The sequence below is a fragment of the Glycine soja genome, chromosome 7 (genome assembly GCF_004193775.1).
Source record: "Glycine soja cultivar W05 chromosome 7, ASM419377v2, whole genome shotgun sequence".
Classification (NCBI taxonomy): Eukaryota; Viridiplantae; Streptophyta; class Magnoliopsida; order Fabales; family Fabaceae; genus Glycine; species Glycine soja.
The window spans coordinates 13,490,560-13,499,998 of NC_041008.1; the positions used below are offsets into that span (position 1 = coordinate 13,490,560).

Consider the following 9,439-nt stretch of genomic DNA (forward strand, 5'->3'; position numbering starts at 1 on the left):
ACGGATTTATAATCCATAAGTTATATAGAACTTATGGATTATCAATTCGTTAATTTTATATAACTTACTGATTATCAATCTGTAAGTTAAATACGAAATGCAAACTAGATCAAAGTTGCAGTACCTTACCTCCACCGTTAATAATCACAACAACCATCATCACTTGCCGACGAACCACCGTAACCAATGCACCTCAACCAAAGCAGACACAACAACGAAGGACCTCTCACAAGAATGAATGAATGCGAGCAAGCAACAGAATGAATGGTGAGTGAAGAAGGCAAAAAAGGAAGAAGTATCAAAGGTATTTTTGGAATTTCAAAAACTTGTTGGGTGCACAAAGCAAAGCCCAAATCCATCCAACACTGCAAGCTAAATCCTTAAGAGTGTTACTAGGTGCACCCAACATTTTTACTAGTGCACCCAGCAAACTTTTGAAATGCCAAAATTGCCCCTATCACCTTTCTTCCTTAAAAATGCCATTTTTTTCCGAAAAAGCTTCTTACCTCCATTTTCAAAAAGCTTTGCATCTCGTTTTCACTTTTTCCTGTGGCATTGCCTCTGGTTCGTGGGGGTAACAACATTGAGCGCAGCGGTGAAGGTAAAGTTTCCGGCGTCAAGCTTTGTGGTGGTCGGTGGCGGCAAACGAGGTACGCAGATGGTGTTTGTTCGTCGCGGACGTACGGATGACTTCCAGATCAACTTGATCCGTAAGAGTATTAACAAGCTTCCGAATCAAGTTGATCCGTAAAAAGCTTACGGATCAACTTGATTCGTAAGTGTATTATTTTTGGTATTTTCTGTTTTTGCATCTGTTTTTGCATTTTTGCATCTATTTTTCCATTTATTTTCCTTTTTTCTTTTAAATTACTAATTTTTTTGTATGGCCATTTTTTGTTTGATTTGGTTAGATGGATGAAGATGAGTGGATGTATGAAATAATGTCTGAACGAGCGGATATGAATTATGAAAATGCAGAATCATGTGGTGCAAATGAACCACATGTTGATTGTTCGGATGCGCTCAAGACTTCTCAGGTTATAATGTTAATGTTTGTCACATATTTAATAAAATGAATACTGGTAGAAAACTTAAATTATGTGGATTTTGTAGGTGTTTGAGTGCCGAGAGGATGTTTTGCGGTGGGCTCAATCCGTGGCACATGAAAACGGATTTGTGGCGGTGATTTTAAGGTCGGACACAAACACAGGTAGTAGAGGAAGGAGTACGTTTGTGTTAATTGGTTGTGAAAGGAGTGGCGAATATAAGTGTAGGAAAAAAGAATTTATCATAAGAGACACTGGGACTAGGAAATGTGGGTGTCCCTTCAAGCTTCGTTGCAAGCTAGTGGCTGGAGGAGAAGGCTGGATGGTGAAGTTGATTTGTGGAGTGCATAATCATGAATTGGCCAAGTCATTAGTTGGACATCCATATGCGGGGCGATTAACTAAAGCTGAAAAAATACTTATTGCTGATATGACGAAGTCCATGGTGAAGCCAAGAAACATTCTGCTAACTCTGAAGGAACACAATGCCAATAACTGTACGACTATTAAATAGATATACAATGCAAGAAGTGCATTCCGTTCTTCCATAAGAGGAAGCGATCTTGAAATGCAACATCTGATGAAGCTTCTTGAACGTGATCAATATATTTATTGGCACAAAATAAAGGATGAAGACGTGGTTCGTGATATCTTTTGGTGTCACCCTAATTCAATGAAGTTAGTCAACACATGCAATTTAGTGTTTTTGATAGACAGCACCTACAAAACAAACCGGTATAGACTCCCATTGTTCGATTTTGTTGGGATGACACCGACTGGGATGACATTCTCTGCCGGTTTTGCATATGTGGAGGGTGAACGTGTTAATAATTTGGTATGGGCTTTACAACGCTTCCAAGGCCTTTTTTAAAGCGTGATGCCCTCCTTGGAGTTATTGTCACTGACAGAGACCAAGCATTGATGAATGCAGTGAAAGATGTATTCCCTGAATGCACAAATTTGTTGTGCATCTTTCACATAAATAAGAATGTGAAGGCTAAATGTAAATCACTAATTGCGCAAAAAAATGCTTGAGATTATGCATGGATTGTTGGGGATCTCTGACTGATTGTCCTTCAGAACAACAGTTTGATGAATGCCTGAAGAAGTTCGAAGTAGCTTGCGCACCTTGGCCAATATTTGTTGACTATGTCAAGGAAACATGGATAATACCACACAAGGAAAAATTTGTTTTCGCCTGGACTAATAAGGTGATGCACTTAGGAAACACAACAACAAACAGGTATGAAACTGTTCAACTATTTCTATTAACGTTGAAAAATTTATGGAATTGTATTATTGTATATGTTTATTTTTATTTGTGTATTTGAAATGTAGGGTTGAATCTGCTCACTCGTCTTTAAAAAGACTGTTACAAAATAACATTGGAGACTTATGCAGTGTGTGGGATGCCGTGAACAACATGATTACGTTGCAACACACACAGATTAAAGCATCATTTGAAACAAGTACACATGTCGTTGGACATGTGTTCCAAAAAACCTTATACAGGAGGCTGCTTAGAATGGTTTCAAGGTATGCTTTAAATCAGATTGCTGCTGAATTTGAGCGTGTTCACTATGCTGGCAAGAATCCCTCAAGTTGTGGTTGCGTGGTGAGAACCACGCTTGGTCTTCCTTGTGCTTGTGAGCTATCCAAATATGTTGGTGGTTGCATCCCACTTGATTCAATTCATATGTTATGGAGGAGACTCAGTTTTTCAGACCAAGGGTTATCTGAGCACAACATGACTACACATGCAGATCTGATGCAAGCTAAAGCATGTCATGTCATTCGTGTAGTTGACAACACATACAGAAAACATGTGCATGCGTATTTTCAATCTTTAAAAAATGCAGCACTAATATTAAAACTCATCTATATATATGGCACAACCTAACCTTGTAAGAAAGCACAAGTTTCAGTATCAACCCAAGTCTTACAAAAAACTATGGCATTCTTGGGAGAGACAAGCAGTCAGACAGTTGTGAACTCCACATTAGGTTTTATTTTTCCAAATGGATCCATTGTTCACAACGACAGTGGTGTTTCCTTCCAAGCTTCCACTCCAGTTCCCATTCGAGTACCTAACGGGTGTGATTTTCAAATGTTAAAAACCAGAATACACAATACCCTTAAGCTAACCAACAAGCAATTTTTGGATGAAATTTACTACCGGCAGCCTTTCACGTATGCAGGTAATCAATTTCGGTTTCAATGTATGCAACTGAAAGATGATGTTGATGTTAACACAATGTTAATGTGTAATCATGAATTTTCGTTTGTTGGTCTTATTGAGTTATTATGTAGCATTGTTAGAACCCCAGATGGTATTTTAAACTTACTTGAAACTACTATGACCCCTACTCATGATGCCCTGCTATATTACAATGGGAGGTGGAACATGCCACGCCAAAATGAGTTTGTTGGTTACTCGTTCACAGGAAAAAATCCCAAAAACTTTGACATTCCCACCGGATGTACCATGGATGAACTGAAGGATTTGATCAAACAAGTTGCGCCTCGTGGGATTCCCCTTTATGGTGTTGATGAAACACAAATGGTAACGTGATTGTTTTTTCGGAAACCAAGTCACCATGAGTATTCAGAAAAAGTTATAAAATTTGAAATAATTGAACTTAAAACCAACGAGGACGTGATGAAGGTGCTCATTAAGTCTAACTACTGGAAAAAGATTGGGCCAATAGAAATTTTAGCTGTTTTCAGTAAACCTTTACCGCAAATGGAAGATGAGTTGTCCTTGTCGCAAAATTAGCATGAGTTAGTTAGTTGTAGTATTTGATGGAAATTTAATTTCGTTCGACTATGTTGAAGTTAATGTACTGTTTGAATTCATGTATTGCATAATCATTTTCAATTACAAGAATCTCAACTAAAAAAATAGATTTCTATATATAACAAACTAATTAATAAATTGTTTTTCTTCTTACGAATCAAGGTGATCCGTACGTTGATCCGTAAGACACTTACGGATCAAGTTGATCCGTTAGTGTCTTACGAATCAACGTACGGATCACCTTGATCCGTAAGAAGAAAAACAAGCAGGGGCAATTTTGGCATTTAATAGCTTTGCTGGGTGCACCAGCAATAATGCTGGGTGCACCTAGCAACACTCAATCCTTAAACCATCACGGGGGATTCGGCCTTCTTCCATTCCTTGACAAACCCATCAGTAGAAACCATCTTGAGCTTTGTACGTGACCTTCATCGCCTTCGCACGCATGTGAAGTGCCTCAGAGGTTGAGTTCGCATGCGAATCTGGCCTAGGTGATGGTTTTGGGTGGTTGTTTCCATTAGTGATGAGATTGGGGTAGGTTTGGTCAGGGTGTGGTCGTGGTGGTGCTAGCGGCATGCCGGTGACAGTGCTGCTTGGGACTCGACTGAAGGGCGAGGCAGGGTGGCATGACTTGGATTTGGATGGGGGAGGGGGGAGTCTCAAGGAAAGGGGAGAGAGTGTAGGGATTTGGTTAGTGAGCAAAAGGAAAAAGGGGAATTGCATAACTTGGTAGTCTGAGTAGCAAATTAGGTAGTAGAAATAGTAGCTTCCTTGATAATGCCAATGCCACCGTTGCCTTTCTTATTTGCTGATAAAAAGGGGGGAAAACCCAAACAAAACAACAAGTAACCAGTCAAAGCTGAAGCATCAGCCATCTAAACAGAATGAACAAAAACTTGCAGGTCAATAAAAAAACATAACCCTGGATTCATCTTGAGCCCATGTCTTTCGAAAGCATTGGCAGCTTCGTTGCATTCTCTATAAAATATGAGAGAGACACTTCCATAGGTGGCACAATATCCCCTATTAATAGCATCAATAATGTGAGCACATGAATCAATTCAACAGCATACATCCCTTGCTGAATCAATTCGACAACATCCTTCGAATCTGATTGAACGTCCACTGCATGAAAGCCACCGTTGCTAACCTATTGTTTATCGTTAAAACAAAATCAATTTTATTAACATACAGAAAAATATCCTCTCCATTTAATGGAGGGTCCAGTAGAGGAGTTGGACCCCATTTAAAGTTTAAACATATACTTAACCTATAGAAAACCAAATACGTTGACACTCAAATAAACAATGATATGTTTTTCCTTATATTTAAGATTGATTATATGTTTATATTAATTGTTTGCCAAGTGTTCAAAAATCTTCAAGTAGAAATATCCCTCTTACCAATATTTTATAGAAGCAATGTATATATAGTTTTATTAAGGATAAAACTTAAGTGCACTATTATATTTAGTTTGTTGTCAAATTAAAATAGAAATTTTATCTCAATAATTCTAATCAAAAAACCACAATACATATAATAAATATGATGAATAGTCAACTTTGTCTCTAAAAATAAGACACTAACAAATTAATTCTTAAAAAATGAAAAATTCAAATATAATCTTTGAATATGCAAAAAGTATAATAAATTAGTCTTGCACGGTATGACTAATTTATTGTACTTCTTGTACATTTAGAAACTAAATTTATATTTTTTTATCTTTTAGGAACCAATTTGCTAGTATGTCATACTTTCGTGGACAAAATTAATTATTTACTCACATATAATACTCTAAAAAATTCCATGCAACTTGAGCAAGGACATTTTGAGTAGCAACTTTGAATTTCTTTAATTCTTTCTGCTCCTCAAACTTTGACGGTTGCACTAATCTTTCATAGAATCATACGTATAGTTTTGCACGATGGCCAATACAATTTTAATAAAAACTTAGCCAAGGCATTGACGACTTGGTAGACTTCACGATAAATGTGCCTCCAAGAGAAACTTCCACCCCTCCGAACAATTTTTCTAATAGAGTGAATCATCTGAGACAACAGAGTTAGGACAACTCTTTAAATGGATCTCAATATCTAAAAAAATTGTTTCTATCTTTCGGGTTGAGGAATATCTTAGTTTACAAAAAAAAAAAAAAAGAATCAACCTGGTGTTTGTTTTAGAGTTGGATTCAAAAATTAAATCATTAAAGCCTCTAGACCAACACACACCCCACCGTGAAAAATTGAACATTTTGAGCATTAAGACAGCTACAGATAGTCCGATAACAGCCCAAACATTATGATTTGCATAGGTGAGTGTCTTTCTTCAAATCTATGCCATCTTGTTCGGATGGTGTCATGGTGAGTTTTCTTTCAATCTTCTTCCTAGAAAAGTACCATCTAGAACCATCCTCTGGCTTCTCTTAGGAGTATCTTTGAGAAATACCTTGACAAGTTCCATGACAAGAGACATCACCAACCAACAATCCAGCATTCATCCATATGATGAGGTTGAAAGCTGATGAAGCTCATCAGTTTTGGATGTATACCTGTATTAACATTTCAGAACGTAATGTAATGATTACGCCACTAATATCAATTGTTCCCTGTAGGCTGTAGTAAAAGAGCAATTCAATTATCCAAGGAGAATTTGATGATAACATGCCGAATTTCATATGTTTCTATTTTCTTGGTAGTTGCTTCAACCAAGTAGTTAAGTATGAAATGTAGCTTCTACGTGATTCCTGTTGGTTCTAGTTATTTTTGTATACCTTTTAATCAATGTATTTTCTGACAATTTTCATTGTAATGTGAAACCAATGTGAAAACAGATTCAAAATCCATTATGGACTCAATCAATTTCTCAACACCAAACCAAACATGCAAGGTATACTTCATTAAGGTATCATGTATATGTAAATTATAAAATACTAGCAAACCAACCTTGCCAATAGGAAGGAAAAATTACCAACTCACTCACCATCAAATGACTCAAGAATACAAAACTAAATATCATTCAAAGTTACATTACTAATATTCTTAACAAAGACCTGCCAAAATTCCATCAACTATCCAAAGCAAGTATGCTAATTTCAAAATAAACAGCAGCAAAATTTATGATTTGAAAACAAATGAAAAGTGTAAACTGCTTTCAACTCTCAGTCTGCTCTCTCAGCCTCCGAATGGTGCTCCGGACAGTGACAGCACTGGCAGTGCTGTCAAGAAAAAAATGCACAAACAAATCATATATTCAATCACCATAAAACAGAAAACAATTAACTGTAAAAAAACATAGTTGAGGAAGGTTCTTACTTCAATGTGTAAGCACCTCCAGCCTTCACTTTTCCACAATCTTTGCAGCCCCAAATACCCACAGCCTTCCTCTTAACAGCATACTGAGCAAACAAACATGTCATTAATAGTTGCCCTTAGGCCACAGCGAATAACAGAGAAGTTTATGACCCGTGATATATATTGTAACATATGCCTATATTATAATTATATGCTTGCTTAATTCTAGAATTTAACTATACGTCTATACATAATATTAAAAAGAGCAAATTACAGCAACACTCCTTGAGTTTTTACCAAATTACACATAACCCCACCCTTCTTGATTTTCCTACACTAACCCCCTCTAAGTTTGAAAACATCACACTGACACCCCCTTATATGTTTGAAAACATTGCACTGACACCCCTCGAGTCTAACACTAAGATCCCCTTCCTACAAGGGAGGCGAATGTAATGGTTAAAAAAGCTGGGGTGTTTGTGTAATTACACAAAACCCCAGGAGGTATTACTGTAATGTTCTCTATTAAAATTGATATATTATGTCAATAAACTGGTGTAACTTGATCTTATCTCATACAGGGTGTGATTCAGATGAATAACTCTATCAAAATTTTGGATCAGTAATGACAGACAAACTCATCCCACAAGCATTCCTACTCAATAGTGAAACCAAAAAACATTAGAAAGAAAAAAAGAATATACCTTTCCACAGAACTCGCAGAAGAATTTACTGTGCTGACTAACTTCCATCTTCTTGATTTGTTTCCTTAAACTAGCACCATATCGGGTGCCTGAAATTTGAGACAGCATAAACATAAGCTATCACCTCGTTCTTTATGGACACAGATAAAGGGGCATCAACAACAACAACATTACTTGATTTAATTTGACATAGACCAAGTTATTATAAACCCAATAACATTCAAAAAACTCACTTTAGAATAAACATAGAAACAAAAACAAACACCCAAAATATTCAACAACAACGAATGTAACCAACAACGTACCGTATTTTCCAACAATACCGGCCTTCTTGGTTCTCTTGGTCTAGTCACATGCAAAAAAAAAAAACATAAATCATGTTAAAATCTCGAATTAGAAGAAACCTTAAAATTCAAGATATACATGAGAGAGAGAGAGAGAGAGAGAGAGCACCATTTTCGAGTGGCTATAAGAAGATGATATCGCGGCTGCCGAATACGAGGGTTTGCTGCCTGAGTGAGAAGAATAAAAACGCTTTTGAGGGTAATTAGAGTAATGGGCCTATGCGAATACGATCCATGTGTAAGCCCATACCTGCTTGTAGTTCTTCTGCTTCCAGACCCCAAAAAATAAAATATTAGAGTGTATTTGATTTACATTTTCATTTTCTGTTTTCATTTTTTGAAAATTATTTTGATTTTTAAAAGATTAAAATTCTGAAAACATGATTTGATTTGACTTCTTATTTTCTGCTTGCAGGAAATAAAAACATTCCTTGTCACCGCGTGTAAAGGAAAGGAAGGAAATATATTTTTAAATTTGCTTAAAATTACATTCCTTATGCGTTTTATTTTATCCAAAATGAGATTCTTGTTTTCAACTGAAAATGGGATTTTATTATTTCCATTTTTTTGATTCTTTTGAGAAAATGTTTTTACTGAAAATGTTTTCAAAAATCTAACTAAACACATTTTAATCACCATTTTCTATTTCCAGTGAAAATGAAAATAGGAAGCAACCAAATCAAACACCCCCTTAATATTTACCTTAAAAAAATGATCATTTTGATCTCTTTAATTAAATTTTGTAAATTGGTGCCAATTTAGTTTGTGAAAGAACATAAATTCTTATTTAGCATTTGAATGTATAAAAAGTGTGTCAATATTGTCCTGTCGATAAGTTTGTCTAATTATTTTGTCATTAAATTTTAATATTGAAGGATCATTTTGAAATTAAATTGTATTTTTATAGAATTAATTTGATAATGAGTTGTATTTTGTAGTATCAATTTGATGTTATTTTAATGTGTACATTATATTATAATTACATAAATGTTTATAAATATATGTTATATTTTATATTTATAATGAATTATTTAAATTGTGAGATAAAGTAAAAAATATATATACCAATTTATGAAATAAGTTAAGTAGTAGGAAACATAAAAGGAAAATAAAACACTTCAAAATTAAATGACTACAGGCTCTGGTTTCTCATTCTTTACGGGTTCTATGAATGGATCAGGCTTAGGCAATGAACCATTGGACGGCGGTAGAAGTAGTAATAGTAATGGTGTTGAACAACAAAAGACTTCCTTTCATG

General features: G+C 35.6%; 1 protein-coding gene and 1 pseudogene across 2 annotated transcripts; one reads left to right on the forward strand and one right to left on the reverse strand.

Moving 5' to 3' along the window:
• Positions 1-911: 911 nt before the first annotated feature.
• LOC114420381 lies at positions 912-1,917 on the forward strand (annotated as a pseudogene).
• A 3,929-nt stretch (positions 1,918-5,846) lies between these two features.
• On the reverse strand, positions 5,847-8,411 carry LOC114418807 (60S ribosomal protein L37a). 2 transcript variants are annotated; one of them, XM_028384323.1, is made up of 5 exons: positions 8,291-8,411; positions 8,143-8,182; positions 7,838-7,926; positions 7,155-7,237; positions 5,847-6,391 (listed from the first exon to the last, which is right to left on the reverse strand). In XM_028384323.1, the coding sequence occupies exons 1-5, from the start codon at positions 8,291-8,293 to the stop codon at positions 6,337-6,339; spliced, it is 270 nt and encodes an 89-aa protein (XP_028240124.1). In that variant the 5' UTR covers positions 8,294-8,411; the 3' UTR covers positions 5,847-6,336. The 2 variants fall into 2 exon arrangements, with proteins under 2 accessions (XP_028240124.1, XP_028240123.1); XM_028384322.1 differs by lacking the exon at positions 5,847-6,391 and adding an exon at positions 6,720-7,057 and having other exon boundaries at positions 8,291-8,401.
• Between the last annotated feature and the right edge of the window lie 1,028 nt (positions 8,412-9,439).

Coding starts and splice junctions, on each gene's coding strand:
- LOC114418807 (XM_028384322.1), bottom strand. Junction 7,927..8,142: donor CGGTATTGTTGGAAAATACG/GTACGTTGTTGG, acceptor CTCAAATTTCAG/GCACCCGATATGGTGCTAGT. Junction 7,238..7,837: donor TCTGCGAGTTCTGTGGAAAG/GTATATTCTTTT, acceptor TTGTTTGCTCAG/TATGCTGTTAAGAGGAAGGC.